Source organism: Aulonocara stuartgranti (assembly GCF_965226115.1).
Source record: "Aulonocara stuartgranti genome assembly, chromosome: 5".
NCBI classification, from domain to species: domain Eukaryota; kingdom Metazoa; phylum Chordata; class Actinopteri; order Cichliformes; family Cichlidae; genus Aulonocara; species Aulonocara stuartgranti.
In genome coordinates, this window is record NC_138943.1 from 27,738,719 (window position 1) to 27,765,230 (window position 26,512).

A 26,512-nucleotide genomic window follows, 5' to 3' on the forward strand; every position below is an offset into this window, starting at 1 on the left:
AGTCATTGGTTAAGTCAATCATTCCAAGTCACGCCCTCCTTCTTAAAGAGACAGCGCACAGATTGGGCACGAACCGGACAGCCACAAGAGTAAAACCACTGAGTAGGGAAGTGGTTGTTGGTCATCTGACACAAATCTAAACACTACTGCAGACCAGTAGACAACGTAAGATGCACGTTGCTTGTGTGTCTGAAAAAGTAGAGCCAGTTCAGAAGTATCTTAAACCTGCATTATGTTTAACGGGCAGCAGGGGGCGACTCCGCTGGAGTTTGTAGGCTCAAGTGGTAGTTTCAGACTGTACTGAATGCAGGTGTGCCCATTTATCCTGTAAGCATCCAGTGTCCTCCCTGAGGTTTCATAATCGGACGCCACAAACCAATAGATGACATCGCTGCTGCTATTGACATAGGAACAGCGATTTTCATCTCTGGCTCTCTTCCACAGTGCGTCTTCCTCCTCTCACTGCCAACCAGCTGCAACAGGAGACTGTCCCTCCCTGATCCTGGTTGTGCCTGAGGTTTCTTCTTGTTAAAAGGGAGTTTTTCCTTTCCGCTGTTGCCAAGTGCTTACTCACAGGGAGCATTTGATTGTTACTGTAGGGTCTTTACCATACAGTATAAAATACCTTGAGACGAATGTTGTTGTGATTCGACACTATATAAATAAAACTGAATTGAATGTTTTATACTATCTATGTGCAGACTGCATTAGAGCATGGGCACCCACAGACAGCTGCAGCAATTCACAGAAGCACCAAGTTCAAGTTGTAGGAATTTTTTTAGGGCTCTTCCCCCAAATCTCACTTACCAAATGAGTGTTTCAAATACAGCTGACAGCATAAAAACTTATAGTCAGTGATGTAAACTAACTTGTTATGTACATCAGTTCTACAGTTAGATTAAAAATTCATGTTATTTCAAATACTTAAAATAAAATTTAAAAAAATCATGTTGCAATAACCAGTTTGTTATCACCAGCGTTGTTGATTACAGAGGGGTTACATCCAAGTCTATTCTTTTCTGGCTTCTCTGTGGATTATGTCTTCTCAGCCTGTGGCAATGCCTCGTCAGCAAGGCCACTGGGATAAATTTGAGACATCATAAAGGGTAGGAACATGTGAATGCTGAATTGTCATAGTGAGAGCAGTATAATAAGAAATAAGAACCAAAGTGATATTTTGGAATTCAGAATGGCATCTGTCACTGATTTAATTGAGTCTCACCGGTTTTCTTCCCCAAGCCACAGGGACAAGCTACATGGAGGCCGGAGGCATATTATGTATGCAGCTGTTTCCTTGTCTGGTGCAGGGAAAGCTTCCAGGCATATGAGAGACTCCGGGGACCACATGAATCTTTGTTAAACAAGGGATGTTATATCCGAACAGGTAGCCTGATTTTCTTTTTTTTTGCATTTAGATGAGGGTGGAACATATATAAGTGTTTGCATTTTTGTTTCCAAGAACTGAAACTGAAGGTGTGAAGAATACAAGTTCTCACGCCACACATCTTAAAACATACTCAAACATCAGATCAAGCTGCCTCTCACAGTGAGTCACAGGATGCATGCTACAGATTAAAAAGAATAAATGATGCCCCTTACTCCGTGTTTGTGGGTCAGACTCAACCATCATTTTGATCTCAACTACTCTGTTATAAAGTTTCATGATTATATCTTGCACATTTTTATTGGGTTTATTGTGTGTGTGCCCATAAGTACCCATAACTGTTTTACAGTTGTGGGTATTTTTGCATACACCAGTCCATCTAAGCTCTGTTATTACCAGCTGCATCACCGAGGCTGGTATTGTTTACACCCTGTGAGCTTGTCTGTCTCTTTGTGTGTATGATCGTGGCAAAATGTGCTGCTAGACACACTTACTTTAACCACAAAAGCAGTTTTGAGGACTTCAGCAGGTGTTTGTGTGTCTGTCTTCTGTGCATGAAGCTGTTGCAACACTGTATAAAATGTTAATGAGGTGAAGCTAAAAAATGAAAGAATTGGAAGATGAGCGCTTGCTATATATCACTTTTCTGCTATACTGGAGTACTCAAAGTGCTTTACACAACATACCCAGGCAATTTCTTTCTACACCTTTGTAACATTTAAACTGGTAAGCAACTTGGTAAGCAAGTATCTTGCTCAAAGAGACATACAGTCTGGAGCAGCAAGGGATCAAACCATCAACCTTCCAGTTAGTGGATGACCTGCTCTACCTCCTGAGGGTCATCATAAATGTTGGCATTTATCTGCCCTGTCATCAAGTGAACAGAAATGCACCATCTGAATGTTAGTCACACAAAATAGATTAGACGAAACTTTATTAATCCCTCGGGTGGGTTCCTCTGGGAAATTCAGTATTTATATATTTTTTTAGATTAGAATATCACAAAAAAAATATGATCCCTTTCTGGGCCCACTCAGTAACCAGGACACTAGTATCAGATAACTCATGTTCTACCTTGTGTTCATTGCTTGCAGACATTAGTAGTAGGCATCTGCTCACAGGGCTGGACTGGGACAAAAAATCGGCCCGGGCATTTTGACTAGAGACCGGCCCACCAAAAATGTGACGTCATTCAGGGGTAAAACCGCAAAGGATTCTGGGAACTTGTGGCAAGAGGTACTAGCGCATGCAGGCTTTCAATTGAGCTCAGTTACACAGCGATAAAAAGAAACACAAAAAATGGCAAGAAGCTGTTGTATTATTAACTGCAATAGCCGGTATTGTGCCAAAAAGTCTGCCAAAAACTGATTGCTGGTATTTAAATTGCTATGAGTAACTTGTTGGGCTATAATATGTGAAACATATGTCAAATGCATCCCTCATGGATGACATGAAGTCATCTCTCTATCTCTCTCTGCTGCTCTCCTGTCTCCTGTCACAGACTTCTCCACTTTAACAATAACACTAAGTGCAATAATCTTTTCTGGCATCGTTGTATTTTTACTCAGTTGTATATAGCATTCGTATTCTATTTTTATCTTATTGTATATTTTTATTCTATTTTATTCTACTGTATATAGTATATTATTTTATTCTATTCTGTACAGCTGTGTACTGTATTTATTCTTATTGTATTCTAATTTTTGCGTCATAACTTTTGCACTGTCCACTTCCTGCTGTGACAAAACAAATTTCCCACGTGTGGGACTAATAAAGGTTATCTTATCTTATCTTATCTTAAATCAGCCTGGTGCAACATGTAAGGATTGGCACAATTTGTTAAGATTTTGAGGAGTTTGAGAAACTAACCTGAAGCATAAAATAAAATTTACTATCAGTACTACCAGTTATTCTAAGCGCCTGTAAAAAGTCAGCACAACGAAAACAAACTACAACTAAACTTGGTTTATATCTGACACAGACAGCAGGTCATAACTTCTTGCCTGAAGTTCAGTTCCTCTGCCACTATGACCGGCGGCCGCCTCGGTCTCTCCTCCTCTTGCCTCCCCTTTCCCTTATCCACCTGCTGGCCTCCACCACTTGCTGATGTTGCTAAATCTGTGGAAGCTATGCCATAGCTACCGCCAAACAATTCAGTTATTTTTTACACATTTGGCAGCGTCTGCCTGAAGGGCTCGTTTCTTTTTGGTCCTAATTTTTTCTGCACCTTCTTTCCTTTTTTTGTTCTCCATTTTCTTTAGTTCGTCTATAAGATTGCTAAACAAGGGGGAGGGTGCATCCGACCTCCTCGGCTGTAATTGGTCCAGCCCAGAGTCGATCATGACCAACTGGCCAATCCAACACCTTTCATTATTTATACCCTTCCAAAAAAAAAAAAAAATCGCCAGCGGCCCACCGGGCAAATGCCCGGTATGCCCGATGGCCAGTCCAGCTATGTCTGCTCATATAACCGTTATTTCGTTTCTGAAAACCAATCTTATTAAAATACGTGTGACAGGTCACAGGATATTTTAACGTTAGTTGTACCTCTCATTGGATCTAGCTTGGATCTCATTCCTATGAAGCCACTCTCTGATGCCATTAGAAAAAGTTATATTTAAGTACCTTTTAATTACTAACCCACTCTTAAGTCTTTGTACTATACATCTCTCTACTTTTAATTGTCTTTTGCATACAAGCCTTTGTAAAAAAAAAAACAAACAAAAAACAATCCCAACACGATTTAATAATAACTATATTTTGTGATTAAAAGGGGGGAAAAAAATTTTTTTTAAAAAGGAAGCGAAACATCTTTCAGGTAAAACTGTGTTGATTTTTATTGAAATGTCTTGTACATTTTCAGATGGGCAGAATCAGATTTCTTTCAGAATGGACTTGTGGCTTCTTGTTTAAACATTGCTGGGAAATCTAAAACTTCCTCGGTATTCCTTACTAAACCCCTCCACACTGATTCATATACTGTTTGTTCATTATATTCTGAATTAGCTCTTACAGGGAAGTTATGTGAAGTAGCCCTTTGTAGCTCTTAATTCTGGGAAATTATCACAACCAGGAAAAACAGTACAAATACCAGCCCTTTCCCCCACAGCGGGATGGACATTTTTCGGTTGTTGTGACACCTTGTAGATACAAGTGCTAATTATCTGTCCAAAATAAAAAGTTAAGGAGAGTTTGCTATAAACCCAAATTGATTCTGACAACCAACCCAAAGAGCCAGTCTACTGCAGAGACTGACTATCTGACAGAATGCCACAATCACATATAATGAAAAACAGGACAGAACAATATTCATTTTTGTGGGAAATGAAAATAAACAGTGCCCCCCCAAAACAAAGTACAGACTCTTGTCTGCGAAATATTTCACACGTCAACAGCACAATGACAAAGTTCCTCTTTTACATCCCTACATTTAAGGAAGTTTTATTTCAGTGAAAGAGAGACATCGCATAATCAATGACTTCTCAACATTAGCCCCAATCAGAAATTTGACTCCATGGAAGCATGACCAAAGAAACAAAAGGCAATTACATTTTTTGGCAAACATTCTAAAACAACTTAGTAAATAAAATTTCCCTCATTGAAATAATTTCATAGAAGCCATTCATCCAACTCTGTATCCATGTTGAAAAAGAAATGCTCCAACTCACACCTTTCATTGCTGTGTGGAGCTCCAACTGAGAATCAAACGCACTGACATCATAATACAGAGAAGTCCTCTGGTGGATGATAACATTTTGCTTCCTTTCAAACCTTTAAAAACAAAAAAACAAAACCTGTTTGCCGCTGGATAAAGCTCGAGAGGTTGGGAGGAAGGGGGGGGGGGGGGGGGTTATTCCTTTGCAGGGTCTAGAGAAGAACCAAATAAGGATCTTCCTTCTTTCTTCAGGTAGGATCAGGTACTCTTACTCCAGCCAGGTCGATCCTGAGTGTTCCTGGCCGGTTTTAAACATTATAGCAGCTTTTTTTTTTGTTTGTTTTCTATATTTCTTCATTTCTTCTCCACATTTCTATTTTTCCTTTCATTCAACATAATACACATCCATACAACTACACTCACAATTTGTAACACTCCTTCCAGACTTTACATCCCTTCCTCTCTCGATCACTGACATCTGCACACCACCCACCCACCCGCTCTCTCACACACTCACACACACACACACACACACACACACACACACACACACACACACCTGTTTCTAGGCAGTTGTAGTTCCTTTGTACAGCCAGTGGACTCCAAGCCCCAGCTCGACATTTCCGAATGTAAACACCTTAAGGCATACATAATGCACTGTGAACATTAAATATTGTTTGGTGTGGGAAATACTGCCCCCTACTGACAGGGTGGGGGGAGGGGTTGGCTTACGCCAACGTTCAACACCATTTCATCATTGCAATTAAATTCACAACCCATGCACACAAACTGTTGCTTCTTAATCAGCTCAAGTGATTTCTTCTTCCTGTCTCATTTCCTTCCTCTTCAGCTTCAAATTCAGCTTCGGCAGCAATTTATTGAAGTGTGGTTATCCACTGCCGTTTGAAGTGATGAGAGGAAATGAGGCAAGACAGGCATCTTTGTCAGATGAGATGACAGATGGATCTGCATTCAAAATGGCTTCACAAAGTCAAAACACATAAGGCCTGTGGTATTTTTTTTTTTTTGCATTGTTTAAAAAACAAAATTAAACAATATATCATTTGCAGACTCTTACTTTGCACTACGAGTCACAAAATAAATAGATCTCCCTCTTTTTTGTTTTACTTAAATACATGTTAATATTATATCTGATGCTCAAAAATACTTTTGTCTGAAGAGAAAGTCCTTCAAAAGTTAGAGACAAACCCACTCACACATGCAGACAGCCCCTTCCACTGGTCCAGTGGTGTCAAATCCACAGGAGAAGAAGAAGAAAAAAAAAATACTGCAAAAGCAAAGGATTGATGGGTAAAGTCGAAAAGCAGGATTGCAGGCACCAATGAAGCCTGTGGAATCAAAGGTCAAAAAGAAAAGGAGGAATGAAGCAAGAAAACAGGAGAAGGAAAAATGGTAAGGAAAGTAGGGGAAGGAGCTGTTGCGAAGGCAGCAACTGAAGGGGTCTCAATAGCTAAGAGACAGCTGGACAGATGCTCTTGGTTTGACCCTCCATTCTCAATACTGATGAGTGAAGCTGTTCTCTACTGTGCCCTCAGGACCAGGCCTGGGCTCTGCGCTGGTCAAAATCAGCTATGAGCCGCTTGATGTGGGCCAGCTTGTTGTGCAGGTACTCGCAGCGCAGTTTCTCTTTGTGGTAGTTGGGGCTGTGCTATTTTTTTTTTTTTTTTTAAAAGGGGGGAAAAAAAGAAAATGTCAGTTCAGCTGCACTCGGTTTGATTTTTTAAAGTGCAGAACAAATTACACATTTTGTTCATCCTTAAAATAAAAGAAGTCAACCTGCTAATGCTCTGTTATTTTCTGACCAATCGTGGCATGCACTCTTCCTTACAGAGCACTTCAGATTATGAGACTTTTAGGGCATCTTTCAAGAAACACTAAAAAGGTTAAAAGTTGTGATGAAAATGTTTAACTTTACTGTGGACATTTGTCTGTTTTGTTTCACTGACCACAATTCCAGTTTATCCGGATTTTACTCTGCATACTTCAGGCACTTTTGTTAAGAATTGGCAGAGAGTTCGCTTCAGAAAGCTCTCCTTTGACACCTTGTTCATGAACAAACACAGCAAAAAGGAAACAGTGCACTACCGTTGCCTGCACTAGCTAAACATGCCTGACATTCCTATACAAATCCATGAGGAGGTGCTTTGTCTTCCTGCTCAGAAGTTAAGTTATCTCAGCATGCCGTCATGACTTCAGCACTTTCTCACAGCTGCCATTCCTTACCGGTATTTGTGACCATTCATATTTAGCCTGCTTTAATACATTTTATAGCCATATTGAGTTGATTGGTATGCAAAAGAGGAGTCAAAGAAATAATCAGGCTCTAAACTCTAATAAGTTCACAGTTCCGAATGGTCTTAGGACAGAAAGAGCTTCTGCACATGTCCAATTATGTAATAATTTTTATGCACATGGAATATAAAGCAACAATACTGCACTAATATTTGAAGGATTTAATATTTAACGTTAATGCACCTTTTCACATCAGTTAAAACACCGTGTCATTTACACAGGTGTGCACATACCACCCTGCCACCAGTACATATATGCGTAGTGTGTCTAATTCAGATCTTAAGAATGAGCGTGATTATGGAGTGTGACAACATTTTGGCCAAACTTAATGCAACAAACATTCAAAAAAGTAAAGACTTGGTTATAGAATTCACATTGTTTTTAGGTTATATCAGGGGAAAAGGCAGAAATGCACACAAAGACTTAAAATGATGACAGCCTGTGTAACTTACTTGTTTGATCTTTTTGTACTCTTTCACTATTTCTTCTTGCACCTTCTGTAAAGATGATTAAAGTCATTAGTTGTTCCCAATGGACGTCATGTATAAACATTACAAACACGTGTTCTTTCACTTTTTGTAGATAAATGAAATACTGACCCACCTACATTTACTTTAAGGAAATAAAAAACAAAAGCTCTGATAGCTGGGGACAAAAAGCAGGACCCTGAACCAAAGCACAGAATGAAACTATTAGCACTCTAAACAAATGTCTGTCGCCTGCTGGTTGCAGGTGTCTCTGGATTGAGGAGCAGCTGTGAAACTTTGACAACACTATTACTTTTTGTTGATTATGAATAAGCTGTCCATCATTACTGCCTCCTGTTTGTTTGACAGCAGTATACAAAGAGCCAGTTGTGAATGGTTAAAGGCCAAAGACTTCATTATATTCTGTCACAGCCAACAGGACCACAAATGTATAATAATGTAGAAAATGATTAAAACACACATTAAGAGAGAGAACAGCCTGTGTCACATTTCTATGATTGTGGTCTTTCTGCAGTCATCACCAGCATCATTGAAAATGTATCCAAGCAAAAAGTTTCAATATGACCTGATGCTCTTTGGTGCCAGGGGCCAACTTCCGACACTGGGCGTCCAACTGGGTAAAGCGGCGGGTGATGTTCTCCACGCGTCCATGCAACAGGCGGTACTCGTCATACTCTGCATTGAAATCGTCCTTGTAGCTTTGCCGCTGGTCGAGGGACACCAATGCTGTGTACTTCCTGTAAACAAAGGAAAATTAGATCCATTTTAAAGTGGTGACAAAGTAAGTTTTAATTTGAAATTTCAATCCAGAAAGAGCTGTTACAGACAACACCAATACCAGCACTGGACTATGAACATGCTCTTTCCAAACTTTATTTATTCTGAATGCACCTTTGAAAAGGTCATGCCATTTATAGACATATGGGAAGTTCAACATCTGTTGCACTTCTCCATTTCAAATGTGCTACGGATAAGATATTCCCTGAACTCATTACCACTGATGTGGAAAGTACAAAACAGTCCTTGTACAGCAATGAACAAAGAATACTAGCATGCACACTGAAACACATCTGTGTTTACAGCAGCATTTCACGTGTCCTAATTCTTGTCTACTCTAATTCACTTGTGTTTGTTCAAAACATCCTCTTTTGCAATTGTTTCACAATTTGTGGTGAGAAAAGAGGAAATACAAAAAAAAAAAAAAAAAAAAAAGACTGTTGATAATGGACCCTTTTAGAATTATAACAGTTACTTACAGGATATAGTCAGGTGTATCTATTTTGGATGAAAATTCAGTGGATTGGACTGGCCTCTCTTTGTCTGAAGAGTCTGAGGAGAGACAGCAATATGCAAGAATCTAAGTGCAGAATTTATAATGAACATTAAACATAAGCACCGCTGCTATGATGGAAAACTGTCTAACAACAGGATTTTATTTTTAACCATCTTGTTCTGATGTAAAGAATATGAACAGGTCTCTTTTAGTTGATCCCTGATGTTTCAACAGTAATGTAAATGTTTGTTGCATGATGACATTAACCCACAGCACAGGATTTTTCATTCAATATAATCAGGACCGAAAGGTACTGATGGACAGACATGCACTGCTTTTATAGGAAAAGACAAACCCATTTTTCTCATGAAATCAGTGGTGCAGCTGCTGAAAAAGCAAAGGCTGCTGCAAAGAAATGGAGGCCTGTAATGTAAAGGTTGTTGTCCTGTTTTCTGAGTTAAAGTGACAACATAAATTTTCCAGAACTGCAGGTATCTGATTCAGCGGTCCATACAAGAGATTCAGAAACGCACCTTGATCTTTGTGAGAACTTTTGTTGATAACTCTCCTGGTCTCTTCATCAGGGCTCTGCCTCTTCTTGGCTCTATGACTTTCTACAGCCTGCTCCACAACACCATGAGAACTACTGCCATCTCTTTCCTTTCGCTTCCCTTTCTCCCTTTCTCGATCCTTGTCTTTGTGCTTCTTAGACTTCTTTTTAACCTTCTTACTGGTGATGCTGGACAAGGGAGGGCTAGAAATGACAGTGGAGGTAACTGTGAGTGAGGTGCAAGGCGGAGGGCTGGGGGATGGTCTGGGACCGGGGTTAGGATGCTGATAGCGATCCTGCAGGGATCTATTGGACGAAAAGGACTTGGGTGAAGGATCTCTGCAGGAGGAACTCTGGTCCACGGGCAGGTCCTGGGTGCCACAGCCCTCTGGGGTGCTTGGTGAGTTGGTGTTAGAAGCTGGGCTAGGCTGCTGGTGAGAGGGGGCAGGTGGGTGGGATGAGATGGGGAGATGAGTGGGAGGGCCTGAGGTGACATTGGAGGGTAGGGATGAGCGTTTAGAGCTGAGGCTGCCCTCGTCCTCAAGGCGATCCGAGGAGGATGCGGCTGGCCCTCGATTACTGAGGTGGGAGATGCGGGCTTTCTTCGGTGCCAAAGGATCAATGAAATCAAAGTCTGGCTGACGCTTCTGCCAAAACCCCCCCCCCCAATGAAACCAACCACAGAATTTAGTCTGAAAAATCATATAACACCATGGGTTGAGCTTTAGAGAATTTTTGTTCAGGTACCTGAGGCGATGTGGGAGCGCTGTCTTTGGGAGAACCACTGGATGAGGTTGCAGTTATCTCATTAGGAAGACCTAATTTGCTATTGAAGAAAAGACAGAGTGTTATCAGTGGGGAACAGTCTAAGTGGCAAGAAAGGGCAACTTGGAGGGTAGCCTTCAACCATCATTACACTAAGACCTGCTAAAAATGTGGATTGGTCATATTCATGAGGCTTAATTTACATTTTTCCAATGCCACAACACAAGAAGGAGAAGAAATGGCTCTAAAACACAAATCTGTAGTGTAGCTAATGTCAAAATAAACCGTACCACAAGCTAGTCTAAACAGTGTCGATGTTTTCATAGAAGCTATAGCATGTACTGCAGGCTGTAGCCACACACCAAGATAACAGAACAGTGTGTTTTCTTCACTCTCTCACGAGTTTCAGCGTTTCATTCATTCTTTTGGAAACTGTGCTCATGTATGTAAAACCACTTCTGCTTAAAGTGTAAACAGTGTTAGCCCAATTACACACCATAAAGAACAAATGCTTTATCACTACAGGCAAGCAGGAGACCATTTAGGAGCATAATTGAGGCTATATTTTGGCACTTGCCATGTGACCAAATGACTGAAGCTTCTATTCAAGCATGAGGATCTCTGCTCTGTATTTCACATCCTACCGTTCTGTACATTTCCTTTCAATATATCGACTGCTTTTAATTTAATCAAAGGCAACTCAAAATTAATCAGAATAAAAAGCTGAACTGGCTGCTTGTGTACCGAGTCAGGATCCGGTCAATCTGAGACTTCTCATCTTCTGAGTAACCAGGCCAGTCTCGCTGGACGTCACGGTATATGTAGTCCTTCAGAGAATATGCATTGTCTTTGGGATTCAGGTTTGCCACCTAATTTGCATAGAAACACACAGAGTTTCAAAGTTAAGTTGTGGCAGCAGGAATACTGGTATAGATACTTCGTACATCCTGTGCTGGCTAAACATCTGTGTATGTAAATACTGTTCAACGACTAACAGTCTCATTTCTCATGAATGAAGCATTAATAACGTGAGCAGGATTTCATCAGGCAGATCTGCAAGCAACAATCTTGTTAGCCTTCTTAAACAGACAAATCTGTTCAAACTCATGCAACTCTCCTGTTGGGAAATACCTGCTGCAGGGCGGTCCCCAATGAGTTGCGATCCTTCTGGTTGATACCGTCACGCTGCAAACGTGCTAGCACTTCCAGCTTCTTGTAGGGCCTGAGTGCCAGCAGATGAATGATGCGGTCTCTGAACGGCCGCTGCGATACAGGGTTATTGGAAAGGCACTTACGAATAGTGTTGGCTGGGTTGATGGGTGTGGAGCGTTTACGCTCTGGGACCACTTCTGGGGTGGATAGTGCAGGCTTACGGATATGTACTTGCTTTCCTGCAAAACAGAAGGAAAATGGAAAGTTACGACTTCTCTTCTCGGCAGACTGGCTCATCACAGATGATTCTTTTACGCTGACAGATAAGAACTTCTGATTAACATCTCTTATTAAAAGTGGGTGTCAATTGCATCTACATTACACATACATTAGGACTGATCCAATGATTATAATAGTGAGAGCTTAAAGAAATGGATCAGGGTTTCCACCAGTGTATTACAATCCTGGCAATGTGCTTAGGCTAAATGGATCTATGCCAGACCTATGGACTGGGGAGATATATATATATATATATATATACATATATATATATATACATATATATATACATATATATATATACATATATATATATATACATATATATATACATATATATATACATATATATATACATACATATATACATACATATATATATACATATATATATATATATATATATATATATATATATACATATATATATACATATATATATACATATATATATATATATATATATATATATATATATATATATATATATATATATATACATACATATATATATATACATATATATATATATATATATATATATATATATATATATATATATATATATATATATATATATATATATATATATATATATATATATTTTTTTTTTTTTTTTTTTAAAGGTATATTAAAGGACCAGGAATAACTTATACCATAATACTCTTTTACCTGTGTTCACTAATGGATTACAGTAGGCTAAATCCTCCACTGCTGTATGTGAATGACATTAACCAGGATTTGGTCACCTACACATGGGTTGAACCTTTCTGAGAGGAAATCATGTGAGAGTGTCAATGGCATGTAGGAAGACCAAAGAAGCTGAGCTGCTCAAGTCAAACCTTATTTCAAACTGACATTAGGAACTGTAACCACAGAATATAAGAGACACAATGAGTGCTTTTGTTATGTCAGTGACATTCACGATTTCAGTTTTTGAAACCAGTGACAATATGGTCTGATGTTAATGCCATTTCCAGTGAAAGTGTATGTGGCAAGAAAACTGACCATACCAAACTACATAACTACACTAAGCAGCTTAGAGAACCCATTTTAAAGTGTTGACGTTAAAGCCAGAGAAACCTTATTACTGAGCAATGTGCTTAATCATGGTGTCAACACTTCCCTGTATACCTCTTCATGGTCATTATGAAATTCTAAAGCTCTTTAAAAGATTAAGGTTAGGGAAAGGAAGAGAAAGGAAAAACTCCTCCCCTCCCTCCTCGTCAAAGAAAAGGAAAAAGACTCGCAAACAGTGACAGAGATCAGTGACAGATTCTAGCAGGCGTAATGCTTTTGCATCACATTTTTCTTCTTCAGAAAGAGATATTCTGTACAGACCATCTGTACATTTATTAAGAGTTACTGCTTTTAAATGCGACTGCAGAAGGCAGACAAAGATTAGGGAAAGTTAGAGGCTGCTATCTGAAACAAAAAGCCTGCGAAAACAAGAATCTAAAGGCCCCTGGCACATCTGTAAATATGATACTTACTTCAAACCAGGTGCTACAAACGACTGACCCACCCCCTTTTCTGTACATCATCTCGATTCCCAGTTTCTATGTGACAGTACATGCAAATATACAAATATATCCCCAGGGCTCAGAAAAATAAAAGGCTTTTAGACTACATCTACAGTAAATAGTGTACATTTTTAAATGCTTACTTGTATGTGTGAAAATAATGACATTTAAACCACAAACTGGGATTTGTAGCGATTTCTATAGTGAAATGGGACAGATATACTTTGCCCTCCTTTTCTTTTTTGGCAAGCAACAAAATTTCATCACAATTCAGATCAGGATAGAGATCAGAAAACTTAAAATAAATACAGAACAGGGCAACAGCTCTTTACCGTGGGTTATAGTGAAATTTAAAATACTTGATTACTGTAGAAGATGAAGACAACAAAGTTGTCTTCTTAAATTTGCTGGCACCCAGGCGCGGCCTGTGAATGCAGTCTGGTTACATTGCTGAGTATCAACTCTCTGTGATCAGCCAAACTATCTTTTAACGTTGCATAAGCCAAAGTATTTGAATTTTACGCATTCTTTTTTTGTTGTCAGACATCTGAAAAGCAGGGAATACCTAATGTAGGCCTAGATTAGCTGCATGTACCAGCAGTCATTCTAAACATGCAGCAAGTTTAAGAGCAACAGCTATCTGTATATAAAACACTGTAACAACTATACATCCCTCATGTGTAAGGAAAACATGAAGACATAATTTGTTGAAAAGATAAATGTTAAACACAATAAAACAAAAGTAAAGCGTGTACTATGTGGCAAGCTATGCATTACTAAAACAGCATTAGCTTTATCTGCCACCATTTGTCATTATCAGACAGACTCCTAATCTGGAAAAAACTGAGACGGCAAAATAGCTTAGTCAGTCGCAATAATGGCTTTGAATAGAGTTAGTCTGTCAGCTTTCACCTATTCAGGCTCTCAAAAGAGGCAGAGTTTGAAAAGAGAGAAGAGGGGTTGTAAAGCCATGGTGACATGTGGGATCCACACCGCCCTTTGACTGCGGCAGTGGGAAATAAGCGAGATTGTAGGAAGGGTCTTACCTCTGTACTGACCACCAGGCTTGATGACTTTGGTCCCACGTTCTCGTGTGTCCTCCACAGCCTGGGTCATGCGCTCCCGGGTCACCTGGTAGGAGTCATTGGTGGCACACACTGTGACCTTGTCGTGTACTGTCGCCAACAATGCCAGGTGTGAGGCCCCTGAGCTAGAGACAAAGAGGGAATGTGGAGGAGAAATGTAATGCAAGAGAGGGATTACCTTCCAGCAACGTGTGGTAAGAAAGTAACAGTTGATTCAGCTGACCAGCTATTAACACTACCTCGACGCATACTGATGGATGCACTCGAAGCTTCCCTGAGGGTTGTCCTTGCCCACATTAGACAGATAGAATTCAAAATTGTGGAAGGCGTCTGAAGAAGAGTCACTCTTGGGAATCTTAATGCGCTGTCAAATAATTCACATACATATTAAGTATAACACAAACAGTATAACAGTGTATTCAGCAGTAGAGCTATAGAGGATGATGTGAACAATTTAAGAGTTACGAGGAAACAGGACAACCCAAGTTCTTATCATCTAATGGGAGGTGAGCCATGCCATTATGGAGTACATACATCATACAAAAATATATATGAACCAATTATTAACTTGATATTTTATCGAGAGGAACATCAGAGGAAAACACACATTAAAAAAGAAAAAAGAAATGATCTTGCTTTATAAACAATTCCGTTTGAATCATTAAAATCATTAAATTGGCCATTTTGTATTGAATTTATATTTTATTACAAGTGCTAAAATGAGTTAATGCCAGAAATTGTTAAGTGGTTTTACTGATTTTAGGATCAATGAATACAACTGGCAAGCTTATTTTTATCAGTTAATGCAAGACTCACAACCTAAAATACAACCAGGTTTTTTGTTTTCCTTGTTGGACTTACCCCTTGTAGTCCCTTGAACTGTATCGTTGGCCGCAGAGAAGGAACATTCTGCAAATAATGGGAAACACACATATACTTTAACCCCTGAAACAAAAAATATATACAGACATAAATAAGCATTAAAAAACAAAAAACAAAACAGAAAATAAAGGCCTAGAATCTACACTACACTTTACTCCCAGTCCTCCTATAACATATGCTTCCATCATAATGCAGACAAATGCTGAATGCTTAACCACTTGCTCTGCATGTTTGTTTAAAGGCTACATTTAAAAACATGCTGCTAGGACTATAGCTGACAGCCAGCTGATATCTGACGAGCACGTGCCTTCTTTGTCTGTGGGAGAGCAAGTAACTAGGTCATAATCAGTATTCATGATGCAAAAGAGAAAAAATGAAGAGGCAGCACAGCAAAGATAATCCCTGTCAATCACGCAACTGGGAACTTGTTAACAGCGCTGTGTCTGATGCAGTGCTGCTGCTGATCTTCAGATTATTTCACCAATTAACCAACTGGTTGTTTGGTCAGTAAATTATCAGACAAATAGTGTGAAGCCTCACATTTCCAAAGCTCAAAGCACATCGGTCTGGCCAGAGCTATTTAAACAGTCACCCAATTATTGCAGTTTTCCTTGTATGGACAGCTTGCATGTTTTTTTCTGAAGCCATGGGTGATTTGCAGCATATAATGCTCAGCGAGCCACTTAAAGACAATCTTTACCTGAGGGCCGAGAGAGAGAGAGAGAGAGAGAGAGAGAGCGAGAGAGAGAGGCTATATAAATCAAAATGACCTGTGTCTTTAAGTGGTAGGTGAAATGATTTGTTTTGACACTAAAAACAAACCAGATATTTTTAAATAGTAGATTTCTAAATCTCTTTTATTTACATTTGTGCCAGTGGCTACTTGAAATAAGAGTGACAGCCACAAATATGTGGTGGCTGCTCTTCAGCGGTATACAATAAGCTGGGAGAAGCACATGACTCCCAGTTTCTTCACCCAGCTTAAGTACACAGAAGAACCAGTCAGCTAGACTTGTGAACTAGTCTGAGTGGGAGGTATGCGCATTTTAACAGATTCTCCACGTTGCTGAGTCTTCCTAAAGCGACTCAAGAAGTAGGTGACTGGATAAAATGGGCACTTTTTTTTTTTTAAACATTGAAATAAATATGTCATGGTTGTAAAAGCTGTGCTACTCCAAGCCATACTCCCTCCCCCCCCACTCGCACCGTTCTGATCACATTTCACATCACCACAGAAAGACAAAGATAGCCGGCTTCCAGAGTTCGATGACTGGGTTAGCTACAGCACACATTACCGAGAGGGAGAGAGAAACAAAAAGCAGGCAGTTTTTGGCTGCTCAGTCAGCAAGAGATTGCAGGCTGCTGTTCAGTGCAGAGAACAGACCAACATTACCACATCCAATAAGGTTGTAGCACGGGCTGTCACAAAAGAATTCCCTCAACTAAGTGATAACGCAGCCTGCCAGCTGTCACAAAACCGTGTGAATAATCATTTTGGATTTTGCTTTATATCCACATTTTATAAACACATATATTTGCAAGAGGAATTCTCACGGGGCTGACAATAAGCCAAAGCTTATCATACAAGAATGTATACAATGTGTGGCTGGCAGACAGACAGGTAAGTGTATATGCAATAAAATGATAAAGTCTCAGAAACCTTAGCACACTATAGCCTACTAGCAATCATCCCTGAGTGGAGACCTAGACCTGGCCAGTGTGTTACGTAACAGCGTTGTTGTTGGCAGAGAAAAGTCAGGTAACCTGGCTTTAGGCCTCCTTATTCAAGACTGCAGAGGTTCAGATTAGTCCACCTGCATTCACCTCAACAAGATTACACCATTCGTACGGTTCAAGATTAACAAGTTATATTTAATCGGCACAGGCATGCAGTGATCCAGAGCAAACAGTAGTTTTAAAAGCACTACTTTGTGTTACAGCACACTGGCTTGAATTAGTTCAGAAAGAGTATGGAAATACATTACATTAATGCAAAAAAAAAAAAAGAAAAAAAAAAGAAAAGGACAAAAATAAGCTGTTCTTCTTGCTTTCCTTTCATTTTTTTAAGGTCTTGTATTAGACATATTTATAAATGCTGGCTCATTCTTCTCAGTGAAGCTTGATGCCAACTAGAAAAAGATATATATTGAATGAATTAAGAAAGAGAGAAAGAAAGAAACTCAATAAATAAATATTTGTCCTATGAAAACCTTGGAGATGCTTGCTCAGTTGTATCTCTAGCTAGTGTTGGACTGCAACAGATTATAACAAAGTTAAACAGTTAAAAAAGGGCGAGCCTGACTAGGAGCTCCATATCCCTGCCAGGTTTTTGTTAGGTTTTGCCAGCTGGCTAAATCTAAACATATGGCAAGCTAACCAGTCATCGACATGCTTCAAACGGCACGAACCTGTGATCAAAGTTAGATTATCACTCATTTATTGCTATGTTTCCACTCCTGCTCTTAATATATAACGTCGTCGAAAAAAAAGTTCAGGTTACTTGACTGCGATTTAATATTTTAATGTTAAAACGCTATGCTCATGAAGCTTGTCTAGTGTATTCGTCGATATGAGCCTACCACTTTCCTAATTTGGTAAGCAACATTAGTTTGGCAAGAAAAAAAAATGGACTAGGTTGGTCAGCACAACATAATAACGTAGAGCTAGCGTTAGCTAATCAGCGTCCAGCTCAACCAACAGGTTTTTACGTTAAATCATATTTGTCAGTTCGTAAAACCTGGCTAGAATATAAGACCAAGGTCTCATTTATCTTCTGCCGTTGATTACTTTCACGACACCCAACTAATGTGATCAAAAAACCCAGCTGAAACTCGCTCTGTCAACAGCTTAGCTAACTTTGTAGCTTTTAGCTATGCGTGGCAGTTGGGACTTCCTAGCTGATCCGAGCAGTGTCAGTTTGAGTCCTTATTCTTGAAATACACGGCGTTTTACTCACCGTACAGTTTTGGTAGGTCTCTATCGCCCTCAGTGCTGTCTCGGTTAACTTTACATGTAATACAGTGACTCTTTCTGCGCTTTGTTGGCCACAATTTAATCCGTATCTCCCATCCACGGAGAGCGCCGCCATCTTTACCAGCCCTCCACCATCGTCCCTCTGAAGGCTGGAGCATTTAGCAGTCCAAGCTCACTGTTCGCACTCTGACGGGGAGGGATTACGCTTACTGCCCTCAGGACTCACACCTCTGTATGTCTTCACTTGTCAGCTTGCTATTTTTTCCTTCTTCAACTTTTACCACAGCGACTTTTAAGTACGTCGTAAAGATATATATGTTTTTTTTAAGACTTTTGGGCATTAATAATATATTAAGCATTTCTTCTATAACTTAGATATGATTAGCAGCCTAATTCACAGCTGTATCTTGCTATGTGTTTAATAAAACGAGACTGCAGGAATTGCTTATTACTATAAGAGGAAAAATTACTAGTTAGTAGTCCCCCTTCTGTGTAAGCCAATAACCTCTTTCAGCTGCGCATTCTTCCTCTGCCTGCTGTGTTTTGCTGACACGGTGAAACTGATTCTAACCTGCCGAAACTGTGAAAGGTAGCTGCTGGAGCAACATACAGTCTACAACAAGTACCTTTCCTTTCAAATAAGTTTTTTACCACTGTTATCCTGAATTTCAGTTACTTTTGGACCTCTCTGAACTATAAACACCCATACTGGCCTATAGCTTGATAGTATTTTATATGGTGCCTTTAATGATATGGCATATAAGATAACATCAGCACAAGTTTTCACCCCCCTGTAAGCTGGACGACTATCTCCCAGTGTCAGTCCCCTGGAATGGTGATTATTGGCTTAGCCCCAGGCAGGGTGGGGAAAGGCTTGTGTGAATCAAGCAGATTATCATGGCTCTTTACCCCACCCTTCCCCTTGAGTAGTTACACACACTTGCATGCATGCCCACACACAAACACACACACGCACAAACATATTGAGAACTTATACATCAGCGCACTGACAAAGTAACTCTTTTCATTTCTCTAGAAAACATATGCACATATAAAGTTTATTTAAACATGATTTCAACAGTGTGCTCATTAATACCACTGACTGTAAGCTACCTTTATCTGCTTGACAATAGTGAAACACAACCCTGGCTGGGAGGAAAGCTGTACTTCATAAGCATTACATAACCTGTTCTGTGGCTTCTCTTGGATCGAATACATGCAAATATGAAGTGTGAGGTCGTTTCAACTCAAGTCGTGCTCTACTTTATCTGATGGGTTGCCTGGTGTGCAAACAATTAAACAAAGATAGGACTCCTTGATTTTAAAGCTTCTGTGTTTACAGAGGTGTCAAGTGTCGCCTGGTAGAAGCTTAGGAATACCTAAAAATTACACACCCATTGTTTTCAGGTTAAACATTAAACACGTGATGCTTAAGTTTGTTACCTGGAGCACAAAAACAGTTTAAACTGAGCTGAGTGTTGATATTAATGAATGCATGATTTGACCAGTCAGGCTTCAGTTTTGATGCCAAACAGAGGTTTTAGTGAGTGGAGTCTGAAGAGTGATGAAGATGCACTTATTCTACTTAGATCAAAGGGTTTACATTTAGAGGTATGATTCCTCAGCCTTTGAATACTCCTTCTTACATGTTCTTTTACTATATCAATAATGAAGAAAACTCCATCCAGTATGTTAACACACATTAAACTCCACAGAGTTTTCATATACATTAATGTGAACGAGAAGTATCAGCTTCTGTCATGCTGTTGTGTCTGTGGTTATATTTTAAGAAGTAGTGCAATATTGTTAGTGCTTGGAACTATTTATCACACTTTCTATAAACACTGCCAATAGTGTGGACAATGTGTTTTCTTTAAAAAGCTGCGTATAAAAGTATCAACAGCTTTTGTTGCAGAGAAGCTAATTGATCGCATAAACTGCAAGCTTGTTCATTCTCCAGCTGCTGGTTAGTGTGATGCTCTTCGACATCATGTATAACTTGCCTCGGCCTGTTGGAATATCATTTCAACAAAATGAAGTATTTCTCCACCTGGAGACCTAAGCTGTTAAAGCTCTAATTTTTATATGTGAAAGATTTTGTTGCACCATCATCACCGGTGTTCTCCGACACTTTAACCTACTTCTTCAGTGAACTGTAGTTGAGACTAATAGGCAGGCAGAGGTACAGTGCCTCATAGCAACATCCTGGACTGGATTTTATCCAGATGCTTCAAGATTTCTCCTTTAGCACAGACACGTGTAGGCGGGGTGAGCTGTAGGCTTCAAACGGCCTCTTGGTTTCACATGTCTGTTTATGTGGATACAATGTGGATACCAAATCACACATGTCAATTATTTAGCTGTATTATTTATTTATTTAGTCTTTAAATAAATAAATAATATTTATTTATTTATTTAATAAGGGCAGACGTGGCTACAACTGTAGCTTGCCTCCACCAGTGTGTGAATGTGAGAATGAATGAATAATGGAATTGTACAGCGCTTTGAGGTTCTTGAAAAGCGCTCTGTAAATGCAGTCCATTATTATTATTATTTATGCACACTTCCCAGGCTATCCCTGCAATAAAAATGTGCAGGAATGGTATACAGCAAGAGTAACCTCATACTTCACCATTAAGCCACTCACCAAAGTCATTTTAGAGATAACTGATCAAAGCCTGTTTTACATCGAAATAAGGGAAGCCAAAGAAATTCAAGCCACTGATGACTCTTTAACATTTCAACAGGTAATTTTGCATTTGTGTACAGCCCACTCAAGGAAGTATATGAGTTTGAACCCTATTCTATATAATAAGAATTGAAGGAATCACCCTTGTCCTATTCATCCAGCACAACAGATTTATCTGTCAGCAAAGTAAGATTTGATATTCAGATTAATATCTTCTCACATCACTGATTTCTGTGTTGTCTCTTTTTTGCTTTAGGTTATGCTGCTCCTGGAAATATGCTCTCTTTGACCACCACTAAACCTGCTTTAACCTGCTTTGCATAGTGGAATGAAAAAGGGGCACTGATCATGGATCAGACTGACAGAATAAAGGTAAACTAAGCAACATACCCTTTATACTGTTGGTAACAAAGGTTTTCAAAGCAGGTGTTCAAAGCAAGGGAGTGGTTTCACAGGCTGATCTATAGTTCTGGTGACTGCTGATCTAATTAAAGAAATACAGATTCATAAAATCCATGTCTTTCCCCCTTTTTATAGCCAAAGAAGAAATAGGTTTCCATTGTAACAGCCACAGTGATAGTGGCTTCAAAAAAGATAAAAAAAAATACTCAAGATGGGTTTTTTTTCTCAGTACATTAATTTGACTACTTAGATGTAAGGCACAGTCAGTCTGTCTTAGTGAAACTAGCCCCAGATGTTGAGGAACTCTGCACACGGAAATCACTTTGTGTTCTGTGCATTTGTCGATATGTGAAAGCAGGGTGTTATGAGACAGAAAGTCCACTGAGTAATTCTGTTCCAATTTGAATACCAGTTATGAGTCAAAAAACATGCAGGTAGCAAGCCGTGATGGCTTGTATTGCAGGATTATTTGAAATCCACCTTCAACTTCACTCCACGTGGCGGTCTGGCCCCGAGGACAGATTCTGTTGGCAGTGAGAAGAAAACATCTGCTGCTGTTTAAGCCTCCCATTAAAACACAGCACACATGGAAAAGAAAGCAAAGTGAGAATGTGGGTGTATGTTTGTGCGCGCGTGTGTGTGTGTGTGTGTGTGTGTGTGTGTGTGTGTGTGTGTGTGTGTGTGTGTGTGTGTGTGTGTGTGTGTGTGAATGAGAGAGAGCGAGAAAGGCCAAGGCACAGACAACACAAAACAACCACCATCAGGTCGTTTGAGTTTGCTTTTTACTCCAAGTCATAAACCAGCTTATAGTGGAAACTATTCAGTACATCCTGAAACATTTTCAAAAACATTTACTCTCACAAAGCTCAAATTTAGACACGTGCAATCTGGGCAGACAGCATCCTGTTGTGTCCATTTTCAGCCACCTGGTCTTTAAAAACCTTGAAACAGCAGCTCTTCTCGTTAATGATTGGCCACTGTGGGGAAAAGAGTGCACTTACTCTGTTGACTCTTATCGCTGCTGACCACAAAGCCAATGGAGCAGTATCTCTGAGGCTGACATTAATGGAGTAGACAGGACTTTCCTTTTAAAGAGACAGGTCAATTTCTTTTTGTCTGCTCTGGCAGAGATAGGAGGTGCAGGGGATCGTTCCCCCAAATGGATCTTTAATTCAGTGCAGATTGCGCAGTTTGCTCTGGTGTGATTGCAGGCTGCATTTATTGGCCTATAGAACAAACAGTTAAATGGAAATTGTGACGTTAACTGCAGTATGTGCCCCTCCGTTATCTTTTCTTTCCATCATCTGTCCTGTCATAACAGCACAGTCAGATATAACAATAGAAACAGTCCTCTGTGTAGATTTATGGGTCTTTTTTTTTTCATTTAAAAAAAAAATCAACATTTGTGTTCTTCTCTCTGCTTATCATTATAAGACTCACATTGCCTTCCCAAGGACAGCAGCCTATGTACAGGCACTTGAGCAGACAGGTCAGAATCCCACCAGCTGTACTCTGGGGACAGCACGCAGGTCGGCCTGTGGTCAATCAGGTATCGGTTCAGGTAGCTCTCCTCTAGGCCCCTGGCTGTTATCCCATCAGCGTGGTCCTGAAGAATGAGCAAAGAACAAGCGAGAGCAAGTTTGTACATCTCAGATACCGCCCCGCCATAAAACTCAGAGGTGTAGTAAAAGTCTCCTTCATCCTCCTCCACGTAAGCTGATGAGCCTTCATCATCCTCATAAGGGAAAGCATTTCTTGGCATCCCATAGAGTTCTGGGTGCAGTGTAGCCACCAGGTCTCCAAGGATTTCCGCTCTAACAGGAGCAACAAACTCCTGGTCAACATCAGCACAGAAGATGTAATCAGTCTCACTGTCAATTGATTTTCGGATGGCATCACCAAGAAGGGTCATTCGACGATGAGCCAGCCTTTCCCACCCGGGCAGCTCGGCAATAGGAACCACCTTCATCTCTCGTTCAGGCCCCAGCTTGACGGGGGGATCCAGAGAGCGGGGATTATCTGTGAGGATGTAGTATGTGACTACTTGACCAGGAAGAAAGTAGGTTTCAGCCGAGTACAGGAAACGCCTGATGAACTGGGCATAAGTCCCCACCACAAAGGCCAGCAGACCTATGCGCATTTCCCGTTGTGCAAATTTAGCCCTGCACGATGCCGAGTGGCGGCTGTCACCCCACACCAAGGGAGCACCCCATGGCGTCTCTGCAGGAGTCTGCGATTCTGCTCCCTTGAGCACCTCCATGTCTGTCACTTTTCTCCCCCTGTCCATTTCCAAGGGATGAAATATAGGGTGAGCTGGGTGCACTCTGGCAGCAGCTCTGCTGCCATGAAGGTAGTCTGAGGAGGAAACACCAGACGCTTATTTGTGCAGTGCAAACTGATCTTATATACTTCTACTTTGTAACTTGTACTATGCGCAAAATATTTAGAGGAGATGATTCATAGCAATCTGTCCCAAGTGAAGCCAAAAGCAAAAAAATAAACATTTTTCTGTGGAAATTAATTAAAAGCGTGTGTTTTACTGAGCACATGACTCAGCTGAGGTTTTTTACTGTGTACTCTTCTAGGTGTATGCAGTGACACAAAGGGGTAGAGCAGAACACATTATTCTGTACACTTACATATGATAAGAGACAGGAGAAAACAGCACAGGACTAGTTGTATTCTGCTCACTCTGATTGGTCCTGCTTGAAAGGCAAACACACAGATGCAAAGAAAGACTGACATTACATGGGACTGCACGAGATAAAACTAACATTTTTCTGTATCGCATGATAGGTTTAAAAAACTGCAAGTTTTTTATGTCTGTTCTTCTTTCTGCTTGATTCAATGTGAGTCTCTTCATCTTAAAAGTAATCCAGTTTTAGCGTACATAAATACAGCACAAATCAATCAGGCGTAAACAACCAGATTTGACATCAGTCGAAGAGGTGGAGCAGTGGTCATAGATATTGCACTAACCTGATGACGCCTTGCAGAAAGGGAACAGTGCCATACTGTGACCTGCTGGTGGTAAAACACGCAGAGCCTTTCCCGAAGGCACTATTTTTTGCTCCTCTGTTTGTGTTTCTCTGTTGCTCACTCTGTCTCTTCCTGGAAATCTACTGTTTAACTCACTGTTTTTCCACCAGGATTTTTTTTCGGGGTCAGTTTTCCCACATCTTCCCTATGGTTTGTATTTTTCTCTCGCTGCGTTTATAATATTTTCCTCTCCTTTTTCTTCACATACCTTTCTTCATCTCCCCCCTCTCACATTCTTCTTCAGGCTTTTTGCAGTATTCACTTCTGGAGAAAAACCAAAGTAGCCAGATGTGAAGGGAAAAGAGGGAAATGGGAGGAGATGAGGGGAGGAGAGTAAGACATAACAGGGCAAGAAAACCATTAAAAGGTAGTGTTACACCCACACTTCTTTCCTTCTTCCCCTCTGTTTAGACAGTACAGGATACTCAAAATAGAAGGACAACTTCCTCAAATTCATTTTTAAATCTCAAGATTTGCACAGATAAGTCATACAGCAGGCATCAGGCATTTTTTCCTTATCCTTTCTCCTTCTGCTCCACAAGGTGGCACTATTCAATATCAAATCCAGTGACAGAAGCTGCTCTAACTGCTTGTTGCATTGTTGCAACAAGTATCATACAATAAGACAAAACATTGTCACTCTCACATGAAAAAAAAAGCAATTAAAGAGGGTTATTATAAAGTAACTGAAGCAAATATTTGAATGTTTATGGGTTTAATGCATGTTTATGAGGTTTAAAACACATCTGGACAGTGTACATATGCAGCTCAGTGGCCCCATTTCAGTGCAAATTAACAAAATAGAACTTATTAGGACAATTAGTACTTCTATTTAATTTAAAAGAAATTGTAGATTTTAGACAGACAGTGCATGAAAATCTCATTTCCTTCAGATTTTCTATTCTCAGCAAGTTGTAATTTCAGTGCGAGGTGTCAATGCAGGGCTTTGGTCCCTACACTGAGATATGATCACTTATAAGTTCAGGATCACAGAAGACTAAGCAACACTACACTAATTTATTTTAGTTATTTATTTTCTGGGTATCATAAATGCCTCTACCAGTTTTTAATGTAAAAGCTGCTTATGCAAGTTCTAGTGCTAAAAGACAAGCTAGGGGATTCCAGAGTCTCTAGTCTCAGGAAACCACAATTATATGACAATAAATTGATAAATCAACTATTGGAAGGTTTTAGAAGGTTTGTGGATTAAACAGCAGATTTAGTCATGTTCTATAAATAGCAATACTGTTCTTTACAGAACATGGCTAAGTGAGTGTTAGCATTGTATGGCTTAAATTTACTTCCATTAAGAAAAATATGAATGTTCATTTTGAGCCTCAAAAAGAGAAGCTTTTCAGAAAAATCCAAAGTGCATCCGCTGGTTAATCTGCACCCACTGCTTGTCTTTCTGGACAAAATATCAATGTAGTCGTACACTCAACAGTTATTCAGCTGCACGCAATCACATGGCAATAAATTCAGTGCTTTTAGTGCCTCCTTGAAATTGTGATTCATGTGTTCAATAATGTTGATTTCTAGATTTCATAAAGTATAATCTGGACTTGATTATCTATTGGGAAACCTATCTAATGTTCAGCTGTAAAGCAAATATCAAAGCATGGATCCATCCTGCCTTGTATTAATGGTTCAGGCTGCTGTTAGTGAATTAATAGTGTGAGGAATGTCTGTTTTTGGCACACTTTGGGCTCCTTAGTACTAACTGAGCACCGTTTAAACACCACAGCTTACCTGAGTATTGTCAGCGATCGTTATCGTGTCTTTATGACCACAGTGTAGTCATCTGCATTCAGCAGGATAATGCACCATGTCACAAACCTTTAAAAAATTCAAACTAGTTTTTGGAGCATGACTTTATTGTACCCAGGTTGTCTCAAAAGTCCATTGGTCACCAATAGAAGACCTTTGGGATGCGGTGGAATGGAAGAGCCACATGATGGATGTGCAGCCAACAAGTCTGCAGCAACTGTGTGATGCTCTCATGTCAATATGGACTAAAAATCTGTGAGGAATCTTTGCAGCACCTTGTTGAATTACAGCAG

General features: G+C 39.9%; 2 protein-coding genes and 1 long non-coding RNA gene across 6 annotated transcripts; 1 reads left to right on the plus strand and 2 right to left on the minus strand.

Moving 5' to 3' along the window:
- Positions 1-4,196: 4,196 nt before the first annotated feature.
- On the minus strand, positions 4,197-18,531 carry ell2 (elongation factor for RNA polymerase II 2). The gene is made up of 12 exons (XM_082534970.1): positions 18,306-18,531; positions 15,329-15,376; positions 14,707-14,831; positions 14,429-14,592; positions 11,560-11,819; positions 11,173-11,297; positions 10,411-10,489; positions 9,647-10,310; positions 9,097-9,169; positions 8,406-8,577; positions 7,805-7,849; positions 4,197-6,708 (listed from the first exon to the last, which is right to left on the minus strand). The coding sequence occupies exons 1-12, from the start codon at positions 18,435-18,437 to the stop codon at positions 6,592-6,594; spliced, it is 2,004 nt and encodes a 667-aa protein (XP_082391096.1). The 5' UTR covers positions 18,438-18,531; the 3' UTR covers positions 4,197-6,591.
- LOC309707567 lies at positions 18,532-25,375 on the plus strand. 2 transcript variants are annotated; one of them, XR_014277015.1, is made up of 3 exons: positions 18,532-18,618; positions 21,268-21,383; positions 24,697-25,375. It is a non-coding gene; the product is annotated as an uncharacterized lncRNA (long non-coding RNA). The 2 variants fall into 2 exon arrangements; XR_014277016.1 differs by lacking the exon at positions 24,697-25,375 and adding an exon at positions 22,848-22,916.
- Positions 21,390-24,734, minus strand: LOC309707566 (globoside alpha-1,3-N-acetylgalactosaminyltransferase 1-like). 3 transcript variants are annotated; one of them, XM_082534973.1, is made up of 4 exons: positions 24,393-24,734; positions 24,053-24,118; positions 22,854-23,768; positions 21,390-21,937 (listed from the first exon to the last, which is right to left on the minus strand). In XM_082534973.1, coding segments are annotated over exons 1-4 (1,017 nt in total). In that variant the 5' UTR covers positions 24,427-24,734; the 3' UTR covers positions 21,390-21,935. The 3 variants fall into 3 exon arrangements, with proteins under 3 accessions (XP_082391099.1, XP_082391098.1, XP_082391097.1); XM_082534972.1 differs by lacking the exon at positions 21,390-21,937 and having other exon boundaries at positions 22,179-23,768; positions 24,053-24,115; positions 24,393-24,733; XM_082534971.1 differs by lacking the exon at positions 21,390-21,937 and having other exon boundaries at positions 22,179-23,768; positions 24,393-24,733.
- Positions 25,376-26,512: the final 1,137 nt, after the last annotated feature.

Coding starts and splice junctions, on each gene's coding strand:
- LOC309707566 (XM_082534971.1), bottom strand. CDS start 24,426: ATGGCACTGTTCCCTTTCTGCAAGGCGTCATCAG. Junction 24,119..24,392: donor TTTCTGCAAGGCGTCATCAG/GTTAGTGCAATA, acceptor TTGCCTTTCAAG/CAGGACCAATCAGAGTGAGC. Junction 23,769..24,052: donor TCTCCTGTCTCTTATCATAT/GTAAGTGTACAG, acceptor TTTCCTCCTCAG/ACTACCTTCATGGCAGCAGA.
- ell2 (XM_082534970.1), bottom strand. CDS start 18,437: ATGGCGGCGCTCTCCGTGGATGGGAGATACGGATTAAATTGTGGCCAA. Junction 14,593..14,706: donor ATCCATCAGTATGCGTCGAG/GTAGTGTTAATA, acceptor CTTTGTCTCTAG/CTCAGGGGCCTCACACCTGG. Junction 8,578..9,096: donor GATACACCTGACTATATCCT/GTAAGTAACTGT, acceptor CTTTGTTTACAG/GAAGTACACAGCATTGGTGT.